General features: G+C 43.1%; 1 protein-coding gene across 10 annotated transcripts in view; it reads left to right on the forward strand.

Annotated features, from left to right (window-relative positions):
• Positions 1-19,801, forward strand: part of ANKRD44 (ankyrin repeat domain 44) — a 368,927-nt gene that overhangs the window by 198,353 nt on the left and 150,773 nt on the right. For all 10 annotated transcript variants that reach the window (XM_051849303.2, XM_070070443.1, XM_051849305.2 and 7 more), the window contains exons 5-7: positions 10,175-10,375; positions 10,729-10,816; positions 18,717-18,859. In XM_051849303.2, the coding sequence (XP_051705263.1) occupies positions 10,175-10,375; positions 10,729-10,816; positions 18,717-18,859 (432 nt within the window). The remainder of the gene's footprint in view (positions 1-10,174; positions 10,376-10,728; positions 10,817-18,716; positions 18,860-19,801) is intronic.

The raw sequence follows: 19,801 nt of genomic DNA on the forward strand, positions 1-19,801 counted from the left end.
TGCACTAGGTTAATCCTCTGCCTGCATCACAGGCATCCCATATGGGTGCCAGTTCTAGTCTGGGTTGCTCCTCTTCCAGTCCAGCTCTCTGCTGTGGCCCGGGAAGGCAGTGGAAGATGGCTCAGGTGGCCCTGCACCCACATGGGAGACCAGGAGGAGGAAGCACCTTGTTCCTGCCTTCGCATCAGCATAGCTCCAGCTGTTGCAGCCATTTGGAGAGTGAACCAAAGGAAGGAAGACCTTTCTCTCTCTCTCTCTCTCTCTCTCTCTGTAATTCTACCTGTCAAATAAATAAATAAAATCTTAAAAAAAGAAAAATTTATATGAAAGACTGGAATATTACTACTTTAGATTATCTTATGATTACAGAGATATATTTCTATCTAGAACCTACCTGGCATAGAAAGATTTTATAATCTCCTGGTTAGAAGTAAATTACTGGTCCATTTAAATCATCTGGGTGCTCGTCAAAGTATCTGTTCTAGAACCTCACGCCAGGGATTCTGATGAAACCGATGGTTGGGTGCAGATATCTGCACTTTACAAAGAGGCTGCTGGCTGCCGTCTGCATACCATCTTCTCAGTGCTGAGATGGAGGCCTGGGAGAGCTTTAGTGTCTATCCTTTCTAATGTGTAAAGCCAGCATTTCTTGAATAATTCCCTTTGAGTTCTCTCATATCCTAAGTTTTTTTGCAAATCACCTTTGTGTTACTAGTTCTTAGAAGAATCGTTCTCTAATAGCGATTATGATAATAAAGGATGAGTTTACTCTGATGCTAAGTGCTTCTAGAGGAACAATCCCACTCATTGACCACATTGATTGGGTACCTATTTATGCAGTTTTTACAAAACAGGAAATTGCTATAATCGGTATAGGGTAAAAGTCCCCAACAATTACAGGGAGATTGCAGCCTTCAAGACTTGTACTCCACAGTAAATGTCCTGTTAATCCTTGCTGGTTACTACGGAGTTTTCTGGTGATTATAGCAAAAATATGTATTTATTCTATCCAATTTGTATTTGCATGAGGTTTTGTGATGAGTGCAGAAAGTTGTATAAAACCCAGCCCTTGTGTAGAGCAACTTGTTTGACATTCCTTCCGCCTGCAATGACTAGGTATGGTCACAAACTGTCAATTTTCCATGAGTAATTTATGTGTCCTTAAAAGCAACTCACATTTGAAAGCAAAACAATATTAAGGGTGAGAGTTTCTGTTAAGACACATGCTTCCTATCTCTTCTCCTTTCCATGTGCCTCGGAGTATCTTTTTGCTTCTTATTACAAAGTTGCAGGGGCCTTTTGTAAAAAGAGTCACAAAGAGTGGAAACCAGGTGACTGCAAATGCCTTCGCCAGTTCCCTCCCTGTGACATCTCATCTCGTGACTGTCCCTGCCCTCTGTCTACTATCTGTGTCTGTTATATGGGATAGTCTGCTATCAGGGGTCATCCAACAAGGCTCTCAGCCCCAAGACTGAACACTCACTGGGCTGATACTTACGTTTAAGAGAAATGCCAGAGTCCTCATTGGCATCTGTTCATTGCAAAAGAAACAAAGGCTTCAGAGGAACCCACCCTGTGCTGGCCTCGAGCTTTTTTTTTTTTTTTTTAAGATTTATTTTATTTATTTGAAAGAGTTACAGAAAGAGACAGAGAGAGAGAGAGAGAGAGAGAGAGAGAGAATCTTCCATCTGCTGGTTCACTCCCCAGATGACCACAATGGTTGGAGCTGTGCCGACCTCAAGCCAGGAGCCAGGAAATTCTTCTGGGTCTCCCATGTGGATGCAGGGGTCCAAGGACTTGGGCCATCTTCCACTGCTTTCCCAGGCCATAGCAGAGAGCTGGATCAGAAGTGAAGCAGCTGGGACAGGAGCCAGCTCCCATCATAGCTGTTGATGTAACCTACTATACCACAATGCTGGCCCCTAATGATTCTTTAATCACATAAATCTTTCTTTTCCTGTATCACACGTTGGCTAAATATTAATATCCCAGAGTTTGCTCTTTCAGACATTGCTAAGGTGAAAAAGAAACTTGTGTGGGTGAAGGGCAATGTATCAGACAGACACTTAGGGATGGGAGTTTGGTGCTTTAGTTGGGCATCTGCTTAGGACATCCCATCTGGAGTCCCTGAGTTCAAATTCCAGCTCTGCTTCCAGTCCAGCCTTCTGCTGATGCACATCCCAAAAGGCAGTAGGTGATGGCTCAGATACTTGTTCCTGCCACCCAGATAAGAGACTTGGTCTGCTAATGTGCCTGGAAAGCAGCAGAAAATGGCCCACGTACTTGGGCCCCTGCCACCCACAAGAAGAACTGGATAAAGCTCCTGACTTCAGACTGTTCCAATTCTGGCTGTTGCGGCCATTTGGGAAGTGAACCAGCAGATGGAAGGTCTCTGTCTCTTACTTTTCTCAATAAATCTTCTATTCAAATAAATAAGTAAACTTTTAAAATTTCCTAAATAGCCATAAATCACTGTCTTGTAAAACCAAGTTAAACAGCCTCCAGGGTTAAAATTTTTGAAAGCGAAATGCAATTTTAAGAAAGGAAGTTGTCCTTTTAAACTAAAGTGTTGATTTTGCTAAAATTTTAAATTTAATTTCTGTTAAATGTCTTCAACCAGTTTGGCAGACTAAAACTTCAGAGTTTATAAATGTAAATAACTGAAGGTGCTATATTCTCATTTTTTAAGAAATGTTAATCTTTAGAAATTAACAACCCTTCCTTTGCAGGGCAAATATTTCTTTTTTTTTTTTTAAATAAAGATTTATTTGTTCATTTGGAAGGCAGTTACAGAGAGAAAGAGAAAGAGGAAGAGACAGAGAGATCTTTTAGTTGCTGGTTCATTCCCCCAATGGCCACAATAGCCAAGGTTGGACTAAGCTGAAGCCAGGAGCACCAGGAGCTTCATCTGGGTCTCCCACACTGGTGGGAGCATTTGGGCCATCTACCACTGCTTTCCCAGGTTAATTAGTAGGGAGCTGAATCAGAAGTGGAGCAGCCGGGACATGAACCTGCTCCTGCATGGGATTCAGCACTGCAGGCAGGAGCTTAGCTGGCTGTGCCACGGTGCTGGCCCCGCTAGATGTTTCTTAATAGAGTCCTTATTGGGAGGAAGATGAAAGCTGTGCAACTCATTACATAAACAGATATAGAAATAAAAATGAAAAAAGGCGAAGTTGAAACATTTTACAAAAGTAGAGAAATAAAAATCAAGGCTCTCCTTAGGTGTCTTTAAGCCATAAAACATAGCTACTATGAAAGGCACAATGTGGTAAAGTTGACACTCACAAGGAAATTGCCTAAAGTTCACAGGAAAAGAGTTTTATTAGCAACTCTAGCCTCTTCTGTTTTTCTCCCATTTGATAATGAACTTGAACTTTTCCTTCACTAATTGTTTAGATGCAACACAGATGTCTGTCAGAATATGACTGGCTAGGAACTATATGCCATAGCTTGTGCAAAGTCTAATATTCTCCCTGTGATTACAAGGAGTTCTTGGAGATTTAATTGTTGATTGCCCAGCTTCAAAAACCCGTTCCTCTTGCATTAGTTTTGTTTTGTTTTTATTTTCTTTTTAAAAAACTTTTATTTAGTAAATATAAATTTCCAAAGTATGGTTTATGGATTACAATGGCTTCCCCCGCCCATAACGTCCCTCCCACTTGCACCCCTCCTATCTCTCTCTCCCTCTCCCTCTCCCATTCACATCAAGATTCATTTTCAATTGTCTTTATATACAGAAGATCAATTTAGTATATATTAAGTAAAGATTTCATCAGCTTGCACCCACACAGAACATAAAATGTAAAATACTGTTTCAGTACTAGTTATAGCATTAATTCACATTGGACAACACATTAAGGACAGAGATCCTACATGAGGAGTAAGTACACAGTGACTCCTGTTGTTGACTTAACAATTTGACACTCTTGTTTATGGCGTCAGTAATCTCCCTAGGCTCTAGTCATGAGTTTCCAAGGCTATGGAAGCCTTTTGAGTTCACCGACTTCGATCTTATTTAGACAAGGTCATAGTCAAAGTGGAAGTTCTCTCCTCCCTTCAGAGAAAGGTACCTCCTTCTTGTTTTTGTTGCTAGCTTCTCTTCCAGCTTGCTGCCCTTGTCCCCGCCCAGAGGTGCACCTGTGACCTGGAGTACAGGGCCACACCTTTCCCTCTCTTCCCATCCTCAGCCTTTCCTGCCCACACTTCTCCAGTCTGGTATGCAGAAAGTGCAGCCGCACCACTGGCTCCCGCATTCGCTTAGACTCCCTCACTCTGGGGAACATTGTTACCTTTAAAATAAAATTTTTTCATGAATTCATTGATCTTAAATCTAAATATTATAGTTTTGTGGAATTATTCTGTATATTTTCTTTTTTTGTTAGCCTATCATGAGTTGAATACAAAGCAAGAATCTATACCAGCACAGTAAAATCACACATAAGGCAAAGACATTCCAGTGCCCATGTATCGTTATTTTGCTGTGAATGTGAAAAGGACACTGTACTATTTTTTTTTTTATTTTTTGACAGGCAGAGTGGACAGTGAGAGAGAGAGACAGAGAGAAAGGTCTTCCTTTGCCGTTGGTTCACCCTCCAATGGCCGCCGCGGCCAGCGCGCTGCGGCCGGCGCACTGCGCTGATCCGATGGCAGGAGCCAGGAGCCAGGTGCTTTTTCTGGTCTCCCATGGGGTGCAGGGCCCAAGCACCTGGGCCATCCTCCACTGCACTCCCTGGCCACAGCAGAGGGCTGGCCTGGAAGAGGGGCAACCGGGACAGAATCCGGCGCCCCGACCGGGACTAGAACCCGGTGTGCCGGCGCCGCTAGGCGGAGGATTAGCCTAGTGAGCCGCGGCGCCGGCCTGGACACTGTACTATTTTTTATTGTCTTGCGTTGTGGTGGTTATCTCGAACGTTGTAGGACATACATCTGCAAAAATATTTCTGCACGCATCCTTAAAATATGCATCTCATCTATTCGTCTTCTTTATGAACTAGCTAATATTTCAAGGCACAGTGAACTTAGAGCCAGTCTTATCATTTATCATAGTTTTACATAACCTTGTAGCTAATAGTATTCTGATGACTTTTCTCAGTTTGGGCCAAATTCTTGTCAGATCTGATTAAATTTGTTGTTGCCTTTACCTTGTGATTTGGGCTTTAAGCTTTAGCTCTGGGATTTCACATTGTTTGTCCTTGCATTGTGATTAATATATTTATTTTTGATTTTTTATTTATCTTCATCTTATTTGAAAGAGTGACAGAGAGAGGGAGAGACAGAAGCAGAAAGGGATCTTCAGTCTACTAATTGACTCCCCAAATGCCTGCAAAAGCCAGGGCTGGCACAGGCTGAAGCCAGGTGCCCAGAACTCCATCTAGGTCTCCCACGTGGATGGCAGGAAATCAAATACTTGAGCCATCATCTGCTGCCCTTCAGCATATGCATTTGCAGGAAGCTGGATCATAAGTCAAGTAGGGCCCAGCATTGTGGCATAGCAGGTAAAGCTGCTGCCTGCAGTGCTGACATCCCATGTGGATGCTGCTTGAAGTCCCAGCTGCTCCACTTCTGATCCAGCTCCCTGGTGTAATGTGCCTGGGAAAGTAGTGGAAGATGGCCCAAGTCCTTGGGGCCCTGAACCCATATGGGAGACCTGGAAGGAGCTCTTGGCTCTTATCTTTGGTCTAACCCAGCCCTGACCGTTGTGGCCATTTGGGGAGTGAACCAGTGGATAGAATCAATCAACCTCTCTCTCTCCCTCTCCCTCTCCCTCTCCTTCTCTCTCCCTCTCTTACTGCTCCTCCCCATCCTATAACTGTGTCTTTCAAATAAATAAAACTCAAACCAAGAACTCCAATACAGGATGCTGGCAAACCCAAGTGGCAACTTAACCACTGCACCAAATGCCTACCCCAATATTATCCTTGGTCTGTGAGTTCCTTGCATAAGTCTTTTTTTTTTAACTTTTATTTAATGAATATAAGTTTCCAAAGTACAGCTTATGGATTACAATGGCTTCCCCCCACCCCATAACGTCCTTCCCACCCGCAACCCTCCCCTTTCCCACTCCCTCTCCCCTTCCATTTACATCAAGATTCATTTTCGATTCTCTTTATATACAGAAGATCAATTTAGCATACATTAAGTAAAGATTTCAAAGTCTTGTTCATTTTAGGTTTTTTTTTTTTTTTTTTTTTTTAAGATTTATCTATTTATTTGAAAGTCAGAGTTACACAGAAAGGAGAGGCAGAGAGAGAGAGAGAGGTCTTCCATCCAATGGTTCACTCCCCAATTGACCGCAATGTCCAGAGCTGTGCTGAGCTGAAGCCTGGAGCCAGGAGCTTCTTTCGGGTGTCCCACATGGGTGCAGGGCCCAAGGACTTGGGCCATCTTCCACTGCTTTCCCAGCCCATAGCAGAGAGCTGGAGCGGAAGGAGCAGCTGGGTCTTGAAACGGCGCCCATATGGGAAGCCAGTGCTTCAGGCCAGGGTGTTAACCTGCTGCGCCACAGCGCCAACCCCTTTTTTAGGGTTCTTTTAATTTAAAGGTACATATGAGGGTAGTTTTAGAAAGTTCATGGAAAACGGAGTTAATGAAGTTCTATTTTAGTGCAAAAATAGTTTGATATCAATGCATAGTTTCTTTACAGTATGCATATTCCATGAGCTTTTGAAGAGTCATTGTATTAGTGTCTGTACATCAACTTGGCAGGCCATCACTGTAAATTTCAGTGCAATCAAAGAGAAGTAATGGAGAGAGCAAGCCCCATGTCCCTTGTATTATGGAAATCCCACTGGAGCATCTCTGGAAGGGACCCTTATTCATACTGAATGCTGACACTGTGCCAACCCAGAGGGTAACACCAGCCAAAATGTTTTCCTTTTTTTTTTAAATGTAAATGGAGTTTCCTGTATTTTCTTCCCATAGTCCAATTAATTGTATCTACATAAGTTTCATAACTTATGAGACAATGTTGATAAAATTTTTTTGTTATTTAAATCTTTTTTTTTTTTTTTTTTTTTGACAGGCAGAGTTAGACAGTGAGAGAGAGAGACAGAGAGAAAGGTCTTCCTTCCATTAGTTCACCCCCCAAATGGCTGCTACAGCTGGTGCGCTGCGCACTGATCCAAAGCCCAGAGCCAGGTGCTTCCTCCTGGTCTCCCATGCAGGTGCAGGGCCCAAGCACTTGGGGCATCCTCCACTGCCTTCCCGGGCCACAGCAGAGAGCTGGACTGGAAGAAGAGCAACCGGGACAGAATCTGGCGCCCCAACTGGGACTAGAACCCAGAGTGCCAGTGCTGCAGGCTGTTATTTGAATCTTAACCTCATATTATGACTTATCAATTTTGTTTTGTATATTTTTTGTTCACTCAGTTTTTAGGCTAGAGCCCAGCTGTTGCTTCTTGCAGCATTGCCTAGTTTCACCAGTGTTTTGCACACAGTAGGTGAGCATTAATAATGCATGTAGAGAAGCAGGTATTTAGTAGCAGTTAAGGTGCCTGTGTTCCATACTGTAACAAACTGGTTTGATTCCCTGCAGCAGCTCCTCACTCCAGCTTCCCATTAATGCAGACCCTGGGAGGCAGCAATCATGGCTTAAGTAATTGGGTTCCTGTCACCCTTATGTGAGACCTAGATTGAGGCTGTGGTACAGATGTTGTGTGCTTTTGGGGAGTAAACCCCAGAAGGGAGTTCTGTTATTTCTTTTCTTTCTTTCTTTTTTAAGGTTTATTTATTTATTTGAAAGGCAGAGTTACAGAGAGGCAGAGAGAGAGAGAGAGAGAGAGAGAGAGAGAGAGGTCTTCCATTCGCTGGTTCACTCTCCAGATGGCTGCAACAACTGGAGCTGCACCAATCCAAAGCAAGGAGCCAGGAACATCCTCCAAGTCTCCCATGTGGGTGCAGGGGCCCAAGGACTTGGGCCATTTTCTACTGCTTTCCCAGGCCTTAGCAGAGAGCTGGATCAGAAGTGGTGCAGCTGAGACTTGAACTAGTGCCCATATGGGATGCTGGCACTGCAGGCGGAAGCTTTACCCACTATGCCACAGTGCCAGCGCTGCTCTATTTTTTTTCTCGCTCTCACTTGCTCTTGTTCTCAACCTCCCTATCCTCCACTCCTCAACAAAAAATTTAAAAAAGGGCCTTAAATATATATATATATATATATTTCACTTTATTGTTAGTTTTTCTGAGACTGGGTGTTATTTATATGTGTGCGTGTGCGTGTGTGTGTGTGTGTGTGTGTGTGTATCTGATTTTTCTTTTTGGTACTCTGAACAAATTGGTTGGTTGGGCACTATTAGTTTATTGCCTTTTATTTATATTATCTAAATGGAGTGTCTCTTATTATCATACTGTTTATTTAAGCTGTAGTGTCTAATTTGCATGGTTCATTTCTGTTTTGCTATCATTTAGCTCTTTAGCCTTTCAATTCAGTATGTTGTTGTTACTGATTGATGGGACATTCTTTTTATTTCATCACATATGGCCGTGGTAACAGTGTTGGTTTTGCTGTGTTCCAGTCCCGTCTGGGGCACTGTCATATACCCCTATGATAAAGTAGATTGGATAGTCTGGCCCTGAGGATTAGGGATCACAAGAGAGAGTCAGCATGATATGTAAATAGATCTATGAAAAGGAATTAATAAACAGTAAGGGGAAGAGGCTCACATGATTATGACACAACAGGTCATCTGCAGGCCGGAGACCCTGGGATGCCAGGTAGCATGTCTCGGTCCAAGTCCGAAGGCCTCAGAACCAGGGAAGGTGAGGATGTGACTCTTAATTTGAAGGTGGAAGCCTTGTACCCAGTAAGGGGGCCACTGCTGTTAAGTCCTGGAGTTCAAAGGTCAGCAAGCCTGGGGTTTTGATGTCCAAAGCTGGAGATGATGTGTCCCAGTTCTCCGAGCAAAGGACCAGTCCCCTCTCTATATTTATTCTCTGCAGACCCTCAGCCAGTCAATGGTGCCCTCAGTTGAGGGTAGGTCTTCCTCACCCAGTCTACTCAGATTCACGTGCTAGTCTGTTCTGAAAAGACTCTCACAGAAACACCTTTCCTGAGTTTCTGGATGTTCCTTAATCCAATCAACACCTAAAATTAACCATCACAGGCAAACTGGGTAAATTCCTGGTCCTTGAAGGATGGAAGGAGTGTGGTATTGCTGCCTTTCATTGGGTTATTGATGCCACATTGACAAGATGTCCATAAATGAGCTTCACTAACTATTCCTAGGGAAGTCTCTAGAAGTAGCGAAAGGCAGCAACAGCTAGCTGTTCCCTTCCAGAGAGGAGCTGAATCATTGCCTTGTCTAAACAGAAGAGCGTCTTCAACCTGCTGCATGCCAGCATCTCTAGGAAGTCTACAGAAATGCTCAAGTCCACTAAAATATCTGGGGTAGGACCAGGCACTTGTATTATTAGGGGCTCCACAAATGATCTCATTGTAAAGTCAGGGATTTGTCTTGACCTGTAACACTAGTGAGCTGAGTCAGTAAAAAAAAAAATGAAAAATGAGAGACTCAGTAAAGGTAAAGTAGACTCAACAGTGCCTAAAGAAGTTACTTGGTGTAACTGGAAAATGTTGGGAAAAGATGGAACAATTCCATAGCCTCATGTTGAGGTATAACAGAGGGTAACAGATATATCACTTCCCTTGTCTGCTTACTGATGACACAGGCCAAAGGTTAAGGTATGGGCAGAGAAAATCAAAGGTATACAAATCAATCCAAGAATGTCTGAAGGGCTTTGAGGGCCTTTTGACTTTGGAAGTTTGTTGACAAACAGCTGTAATCTTAGATGATCGTTTAGGGGCATTTTTACTAAGATATTAATTACTTAGATACTAATTACATTTTATTTACATATTAATTATTCACACTTGCATTTGAGTGCTCTCAGTTGGTCTAAGCATGCTTGTACCTTATAAGGAAATCTTATAATTAAAAGCTTTATTTGGTTTTAGAGATGTGTCAGGGCTCCTGGTTTCACCAAGAAAGAATCTGTCTTAATCTGTGCTACTCCTGATCTTTTATCGCATGTTGCCTTGCTTATTTTGAGCCCATGGGAAGGAGTCTTCCTTTCTCTTTATAGTTACAAGGTCTGGTGAAGCATCTGACACTCTGTTAAGTACTGATTGAGTATTTGCCAGTGATGCCTGCCAATTCTGCTTTTGTTGTAGGAAGCAGTTCAAGTATTGATCAAGCACTCGGCTGATGTCAACGCGAGGGATAAGAACTGGCAGACCCCTCTCCACGTGGCAGCAGCCAATAAGGCCGTCAAATGTGCAGAAGTAATCATTCCCCTGCTGAGCAGTGTCAATGTCTCCGACCGAGGGGGACGTACGGCTTTGCACCATGCAGCTCTGAATGGCCATGTGGAGGTGGGTGTTTTTATCATTAGAAACTGGGGGACTCTCCACAGACTCTCTCAGCCACAAGTAGGGCCCGATCTTATTGTTAACATTTTTAGAAAATGTGATGATAACGTTTATATACAAGCCCATAGGCAATGATATTCATTCTTAAAGTGTAGAGCCACCATGGATTGATAAAGGAGTTTTCTCATCTGACACACCTGCTGCAGTCTGCAGTGACATCATCTTGCTACTTGGTTAGAACTCCAGCTCTCTGACCTGCTTTTTGATTCCATGTGAATTTGGCTCGGATCACCTGCAGGCAGTGAGGAGCCCATCACAGAATTGAGTGCTTGATTTCATTGTTGGTTATCTTTCAGATGGTCAATTTGCTCTTGGCCAAAGGGGCAAACATCAATGCATTTGACAAGAAGGACCGGCGTGCTCTGCACTGGGCAGCATATATGGGTAAGGATTCTATGCACGGAAAGCAAAGTGTAGGTAAACTTAACCTAACAAGATGTGGGTGTCTTCATGGATTGTGTAGGTGTTCTCTGGGGGCAAGACTGACTTCTTTCAAGCTTGGGTTCCAAATTAATGAAGATCCAGTCCATTTGATTGGCATAGGTAGAGCACTCTCATTGGGCAAAGCTTTGTCAGAAATTGATTTAGCCTGCGAAGAGGAGGGGAGTGAATCATGGCCTGGACCTCTTTGAATGTGCTGCAAACTGGATTGAAGAGCTGCACACACTGTGCTTATTTTAACTTGTTATGGCAGCAAAAATTAAGATGACTGGTTCGGAAAACAAAGACACTAATTCCATTTGTCTTTTTACTCATAAATATTTTTGAAAGAAACAAAAAGGAAGGAAGAGAGGACAAACCCGGGCTGTTTCACAGATGGAAGTGACCAGCGTCACCGTGGTTTATCCTGTGTTCCACTGCCCACAAAGCTGGTGCTTGCAGTCTTCATTTTTGCCCCTCCAGTGGGAGACATGAAGGAAGAGGTTACATTTCTGTTTTTCCTTTTTGTTTTTGTGGGCACAAGTAACACTGCCAGATGATAGGCCTCACAGACTTATTCTCAGGGTAGACTTAGAGGAAATGAACTACCAGCGTCTGAACTTTATGTTTCTGATGGAAGAGCATCCTGCCATTAGAAAAGAAGACAGAATTCTATCAGCATCGAGTTGCAAAACCCTGAGTGCCCATCCACAGGACTGGAAGAGCTACACAGAGAAACACTCTGCAATAACCGGTGATGTCATCCCTGGGTGTTTATTAACATAGGAGGATCTGTGATATGTTAAGTGAAAACAGATCATAATAATAAACAGCTTAAATAATATGATCCTCATTTTGTAAAACAGATCTGTATAGTGAAAGCAAATGTTGAAAATGTTGTATACCGCCGGCGCCATGGCTCACTAGGCTAATCCTCCGCCTTGTGGTGCCGGCACACCGGGTTCTAGTCCCGGTCGGGGCGCTGGATTCTGTCCCGGTTGCCCCTCTTCCAGGTCCTGCACCCCATGGGAGACCAGGATAAGTACCTGGCTCCTGCCTTCGGATTAGCGCAGTGCACCGGCTACAGTGCGCCGGCCGCGGCGGCCATTGGAGGGTGAACCAACGGCAAAGGAAGACCTTTCTCTCTGTCTCTCTCTCTCACTCTCCACTCTGCCTGTCCAAAGAAAAAAAAAAGAAAGGAAATGTTGTATACCAACATATTTTTTCTTTCTTTCTATTTTATTTAAGGTATAGCTATTTCAGGTATTTCATATATACAAATTTAGAAACAAAGTGATAATTCCTACCCTACCCTCCCTCCTATCCACACTCCCACCCTTCCTCCTCCTCCCTCTCTTATTCCCTCTTTTAATTATTACAATGATCTACTTTTAGTTTACTTTATATTCACAAGATTAACCCAATATTAAGTAAAGAGTTCAACAAATAGTGAGAAGAAAAAAAAAAAAAAAAACCACTGTTCCTCAACAGTAAAGACAAGGACTGCAAACAACGATTGAATGATTGAATCTCAAAATGTCATTTTCAGTCCTATACCTTACACTTTTGGTACTCTTCTCCATAGATCAGGGAAAGCATGGTATTTGTCCTTTTGGGACTGACTTATATCACTAAGTGTAGTGGTTTCCAGTTACATCCATTTTGTTGAGAAAGACAAAGTCTTTTTTTTTTTTTTTTTTTGACAGGCAGAGTGGACAGTGAGAGAGAGAGACAGAGAGAAAGGTCTTCTTTTTGCCGTTGGTTCACCCTCCAATGGCCGCCGCGGCCTGCGCGCTGCGGCCAGCGCACCACGCTGATCCGATGGCAGGAGCCAGGAGCCAGGTGCTTTTCCTGGTCTCCCATGGGGTGCAGGGCCCAAGCACCTGGGCCATCCTCCACTGCACTCCCTGGCCACAGCAGAGAGCTGGCCTGGAAGAGGGGCAACCGGGACAGAATCTGGTGCCCCGACCGGGACTAGAACCCGGTGTGCCGGCGCCGCAAGGCGGAGGATTAGCCTAGTGAGCCGCGGCGCCGGCAGGATTTCGTCTTTTATATGACTGAGTAGTATTTCATAATGTATATATACCATAATTTCTTTATCCAGTCAACAGTTGATGGACATCTGGGTTGATTCCAAATCTTAAATATTGTGAATTGAGCTGCATTAACATGGGGGTACAGATAACTCTTTCCTATGCTAATTTCATTTGGGTAAATTCCCAGGAGTGGGGTTGCTGGGTCATATGATATACTTATTTTCAGCTTTCCATGCCATCTTACACAATGACTGTACTAGTTTATAATCACACCAACAGTGGATTAGAAACCTTTCCCCCCACATCTTTACCAGCATTTAATGTTTGTTGATTTCTGTATGAGAGCCATTCTAACTGGGGTGAGGTAAAACCTCATTAGGTTTTAATTTGCATTTCCTTGACTATTAGTGACCTAGAGATCATGAGCATTTTTTCATGTGTCTGTTGGTTATTTGAATTTTCTCTTTGAAAATGCCTGTTAAAGTCCTTTGCCCATTTCTTTTTTAAAAAAAGATTTATTTATTTATTTATTTGAAAGAGTTTCACAGAGAGAGGAGAGCATAGAGAGAGATCTTCCATCCTCCGGTTCATTCAGTAATGGGCTGCAACAGCCAGAGCTGCACCCATCTGTAGCCAGGAGCTAGGAGCTTATTCCTGGTCTCCCGCGCTAGTGCAGGGGCCCAAGCACTTGGGCCATCTTCTACTGCTTTTCCAGGCCGGAGCAGAGAGCTGGATCGAAGTAGAGCAGCCGGGACTTGAACCAGTGCACAGATGGAATGCTGGTTCTGCAGGTGGCAGCATTACCTGCTACACCACAGCACTGGCCCCTGCCCATTTCTTAACTGCATTTTTGTTGTTGTTGTTGTTGAGTTTCTTGAGCTCTTTATAGATTCTGGATATAATCTTTTTATCAGTTTCATAGTTTGCAATATTTTCTCCCATTCTTGGGATTGCCTCTGCACTTTGCTTCTGTGTTTCCGTTGCAGCACAGAAGCTTCTCAACTGGATGTAATCCCACTTGTCAATCTTAGCCTTGATTGCCTGTGCTTCTGGGGTCTTTTCCAAGAAGTTTTTGCCTAATGCTAAAGTCTTGTAGAGTTTCTCCAATGTTCTCCTTTAGTAATTTGATAGTACCAGGTCATAGATTCAGATCCTTGACCCATTTTTAGTTGATTTTTGTGTGAGATGTAAGGTAGGGGTTGTGTTTCATACTCCTGCCTGTGGAGATCCAGTTGCCCAGCACCATTTGTTGAAGAGACTGACCTTTCTCCAGGGATTGACTTTAACTTCTTTGACAAAGATTAATTGGTTATAGATGTGGGGATTGATTTCTAGAGTTTCTATTCTGTTCTGTTGGAATGCATGCCTATTTTTTTTTTTTTTTTTGCCATTATCAGGTTGTTTGGATTATAACCGCCCTGTAATATGTCTTGATATCTGGTATTGTGATGCATGTGAGCTTTGTTTTTGTTGTTTAAGATTACTTTAGCTATTCAGGGTACTTCTGTTTCCATGTGAATTTTAGCATTGTTTTTTCTAGATCTGAGAAGAATGTTGTTGGTATTTTGATTGAGATTGCATTGAATCTATAAATTGTTTTTGGAAGTATTGATATTTTGATGATATTAATTATTTGAATCCATGAACATGGAAGATTTTTCCATTTTTTTGTGTCTTTCTTCAAAGCTTTGTAATTTTAATAGTACAGATCTTTCACTTCCTTGGTTAAATGCATTCCAAGACTTTTAATTTTTTCTGTAGCAATTGAGAATGGAATTGATCTTTTTTTAAATTACCTTTTATTTATTTATTTTTATATTTATTTTATTTGAGAGTTAGAGTTACAGACAGTGAGAGGGAAAGAGAAAGAAAGGTCTTACTCCATTGGTTCACTCTCCAAGTGGCCACAACGGCTGGAGCTGCCCTGATCCGAAGCCAGGAGCCAAGTGCGTCTTCCTGGTCTCCCACGTGGGTGCAGGGCCCAAGCACTTGTGCCATCTTCTGCTGCTTCCCCAGACCATAGCAGAGAGTTGGATTGGAGGAGGAGCAGCCGGGACTAGAACTGGCGCCCACATGGGATGCTGACGCCGCAGGCAGAGGATTAACATTGTCTGTTTTTACACAGGCTATAGATTTTTGTTAATTTTTTGTTAATTTTAGGTCCTGCCACTTTAATGAACTCTCTAATGAGTTCCAGTAGTCTCTTTTGAGTTTTTTGGTTCCCCTATATATAAAATCATGTCATCTGCAAACAGGGATAGTTTGACTTCCTCCTTCCCAATTCGTATCCCTTTGATTTCTTTTTCTTGCCTAATGGCTCTGGCTGAAACTTCCAGGACTATATTGATTAGTAATGGTGAGAGAGGGCATCTGGTCTGGTTCCAAATCTTAGTGGAAATGATTCCAACTTTTCCCCATTTGATAAGATGCTGACTTTGAGTTTGTCATAAATTGCCTTGATTGTGTTGAGGAATGGTCCTTCTATACCCAGTTTGCTTAAGGTTTTCATCATGAAAGGATTTTGTATTTTATCAAATGCTTTCTCTGCATCTATTGGGATAATCATGTGGATTTTGTTATTCAGTTTGTTAATGTGATGTATCACATTTATTGATTTGCAAATGTTGAACCATCCCTGCATACCAGGGATAAATCTGATGTGTTGTTGGAATTGATGAGTTAGTAGTATTTTGTTGAAGATTTTTGCATCTATGTTCAGGAGGAATATTGGTTTTTAGTTCTCTTTCTCTGTGTCTTTCAGTTTAGGAATTAAGGTGATGCTGGCCTCATAGAAGGAGTTTGGGAGGATTCCTTCGCTTTCAGTTGTTTTGAAAAGCTTGAGAGGAATTGGAATTCATTCTTCTTTAAAAGTCTGGTAGAATTCAGCAGTGAAGCTATCGTTCCTGGGCTTTGTCTTGGTTATTGGTCCGTTTATGTTTTCTATGTCTTCATGACTCAATGTTAGTAGATTGTATGTGTCCAGGAATCTATCCGTTTCTTCTAGGCTTCCCAATTTATTGGCATTTGGCTCTTTTCTTTGTAATAATTTCTGATGATTCTTTTTATTTCTTTATCTATTTTTATATTTCCTTTTTCATCTTTGATTTTATTAATTTGGGTCTTTTCCCTCTTGTTTTGGTGAGTTGGACCAATGATGTATCAATCTTGTTTGTTTTTTCATAAACCAGTTCTTCATTTCACTGAACTTTTGTATTTTTGCCAGGGGCTCAATCTTGTTTATTCTCTAATTTTATTTCTTTCCTTCTACTAATTTTTAGTTTGGCTAATTTTTTTCTAGGTCCTTAAGATGCATTGATAGCTCATTTATTTGATTCCTTTCCAGTTTCTTGATGTAGGCACCAGTTGCTATAAATTTCCCTCTTAGCACTGATTTTGCTATATCCCATAGGTTGTATTGTCATTTCCAGAAATTTTTTATTTCTTCTATGACCTGTTCATTCAGGGGCATGTTGTTCAGTCTCTGTGTGTTCTAGAGATTCTTGAATTGTTAATTTCCAGCTTCATTCCATTGTGGTCAGAGAAGATGGCATGGTTTGATTTCAGTTTTTTTTTAATTTGCTGAGACTTGCTTTATGGCCTAGTATCTGGTCTATCCTAGAGAACATCTCTTGCACTGATGAAAATAATGGGTATTCTGCAACTGTGGGGTGAAAAGTTTTTGTAGATATCAGTTAGGTCCACTTGGTCTATAGTGTAGATTAGCTCTGTTGTTTCTTTGTTGATTTTCTGTCTAGTTGATCTGTCCATTGATGAAAGTGGGATGTTGAGGTTCCCCATTACTATTTATACCAGCGTATTAGCCTGTCTCCTGAGATTTGTGACTGGGTGATTTTGGTTTCCTTTTAACTTACTTTTTTTCCCCCCTGAATCCCTTCAAACAAGCATACATGGTTTTTATAATCACTTTAAAAATTAGCATAGGGACAAGCATTTAACCTTGAGGTAAGATGCTGTTTAGGATGCCTGTGTCCTGCATTGCAGTACCGGGTCTGATATCTGGCTCTGATTCCTGCCTCTAGCTTCCTGTTAATTAGACCCTTAGAGGCAACTGTGATGGCTCAAGGAATTGGGTTCCTGCCACCCACATGGGACACCTGGACTGAGTTTCTTGCTCCTGGCTTCAGCCAGGCCCAGCCTCAATCTTCACAGGCATTTGGGGAAATGAACCAGTAAACAGGACTTGTTCTCTCTCCCTTTCCCTCCCTTTCTTCCTCTGCTTTTCCCTCTTCCTCTCCATCTCAGTCACTCAAATAAATACATATTTAAAAATTAAAATTATCATTAATTGTAGGGAGAGAACAAACAGATTAGGGTAGGGCTGAAATAAATTATGTGGCTGTAGATGGGTTTGAGTGAATCCTTGGGCTTAAAAAATCCAAGAATCGGCCGGCGCCGCGGCTCACCAGGCTAATCCTCCGCCTAGCGGCGCCGGCACACCGGGTTCTAGTCCCGGTTGGGGCGCCGGATTCTGTCCCGGTTGCCCCTCTTCCAGGCCAGCTCTCTGCTGTGGCCAGGGAGTGCAGTGGAGGATGGCCCAGGTGCTTGGGCCCTGCACCCCATGGGAGACCAGGAAAAGCACCTGGCTCCTGGCTCCTGCCATCGGATCAGCGCGGTGCGCCGGCCGCAGCACGCCGGCCACGGCGGCCATTGGAGGGTGAACCAACGGCAAAAGGAAGACCTTTCTCTCTGTCTCTCTCTCTCACTGTCCACTCTGCCTGTCAAAAAAAAAAAAAAAAAAAAATCCAAGAATCTTAAAATTTTATTAGCATTTGATTGTTTTTAAATATTTATTTATTTTGCTTGAAAGTCACAGTTACACAGAGAGAAGGAGAGGCAGAGAGAGAGAAAAAGAGAGAGAGAAAAAGAGAGAGAGGTCTTCCATCCTCTGGTTCAATCCCCAGATGGCTACAACGTTCAGAGCTGCACTGATCCGAAGCCAGGAGCTTCTTCCAGGTCTCCCATGCTAGTGCAGGGACCCAAGGATTTGGGCCATTTTCTACTGCTTTCCCAAGCCACAGCAGATAACTGGATCAGAAATGGAGCAGTCAGGACTAGAAACGGCACCCATATGGGATGCTGGCACTGCAGACGGCAGCTTTACCCGCCAGGCCACAGCACTGACCCTGGCCCCGGCAATTGGTTTCAAAAGCATTGCTTTTATTTTTTTTTAAGGTTTATTTATTTATTTGAAATGCAGAGTTAGAGAGAGGGGGGAGAGAGAGAGAGATCTTCCCTCTGTTGGTTTATTTCCCAGTGGCCACAATCGACAGGGCTGAGCCAGGCCAAAACCACGAGCCAGGAGCTACTTCCAGGTCTTCCACATGGGTGCAGCGGCCCAAGCACTTGGGCCATCGTCTGCTGCTTTCTCAGATGCATTAGCAGGGAACTAGATCAGAAGTGGAGCAAGGGGGACACAAACCCAGTGCCCACGTGGGATTCCAGTGTGGCAAGTGGTAGCTTAACCTGCTATACCACATGTCGGCCCTTTTGCTTTCATCTTAACACAAATAGTTTTTGGCTGTGTTACTAACACATTAGCAGAACCTCATTATTATTTGTTGACTTGCTGACAGTTGTCTTGTCTGCTAGATCTCTTTCAAGAGAAGACTCACTTGTAGGTCATCGTTTTTTTCTTCCCAAGGTATTGACAGGATGTCTGACACATAGTAGGTACACAATAAACATTTGTTGAATAGTCACCATGAACCCACTTTTTATAAATAGCTAATGGTGATAATTTAGGTGAAATGCATTGTCTAACTGTCCTGTTAAGGTTAACAATGTTTTCTGCTGCTGTCTGTGTCAAGGCCACCTGGATGTTGTAGCCTTGCTCATTAACCATGGCGCAGAAGTAACCTGCAAGGATAAGAAGGGTTATACTCCCCTGCATGCCGCAGCCTCCAACGGACAGATCAACGTCGTCAAGCACCTGCTGAATCTGGGGGTTGAGGTGAGCTGCGATTAATACATCATTGCACGGCCTGTGTGTATGTGTGTGTGCGTTTTCTCTGCTCTGAAACTAAATCCTGTTTGCATTTTAATTAAACAGGGAAATGTATTTTCTAGCCTCCTGTGTTTTTGAGTTCACTTGGGCAGACAATGGGCGCATAGACTAAGTATTGGAAAACCAGTAACAGACTGACCCTATATATCCACACTGATAGAGGAACACATAAATAGACATCTTCCGTGTAATGCATTATCCAATCAACGACTGGCTAGAGTTTGCCGAGTTACCCTCAGATTCTAGGCTTTGAATTCACATCACACAGCAAGAATGAATGAATGGATAACAGGAACGAACAGAAGTGTGTGACGTTGAGCTGAGCAGTTGGCCTGTCCCCCTTCTCCTTCAGTGAGCACAGCAGGGGCAGTGGTGAGACTGCCACATTCTGCTCCTGGACAGGAGAAGCAGTGGCTGTGCTGAAGCAGCGTGGTGACACTCAGCACCCAGGGCAGGTCGCAGAACAGCAGGGAGCCGTGGACTAAGCCTACCTCGGGGCAGCACCACTGCCCCGCTCCTGGAATAGGCTTCAGAGCAAACTCAGAGTGGGTTCTGAGCCTTAGTAGTGCTAAGGTCCACAGCCCTCCCCTCCATCTCCCACCCTTCTGTATGTGCTCCCTGTGCCCAGCCTCGAGTTCAGGGCTCTACTCTCGTCCCCTGATCGGCTCCTCTTCTGGCGTATTGAAAGCTGCTTGGCCTTTTGCCCTTTATCAGTTCTGTAGCTGACAAAAAAAAAAAAACCTTTCCATGGCATGAAACCTCTAACTCTTCCTCTCTAGGTTACTTTTTTGTCACATTCATTTTTTGCTGATCTTTACCTCTGGGTGACACATGCTCCCAGGCTGAATGGCTGGGGCAAGAATCGGCTCCGAGTAATTATGTTGACAG

This window comes from Oryctolagus cuniculus, chromosome 3 (genome assembly GCF_964237555.1).
Source record: "Oryctolagus cuniculus chromosome 3, mOryCun1.1, whole genome shotgun sequence".
Lineage (NCBI taxonomy): Eukaryota > Metazoa > Chordata > Mammalia > Lagomorpha > Leporidae > Oryctolagus > Oryctolagus cuniculus.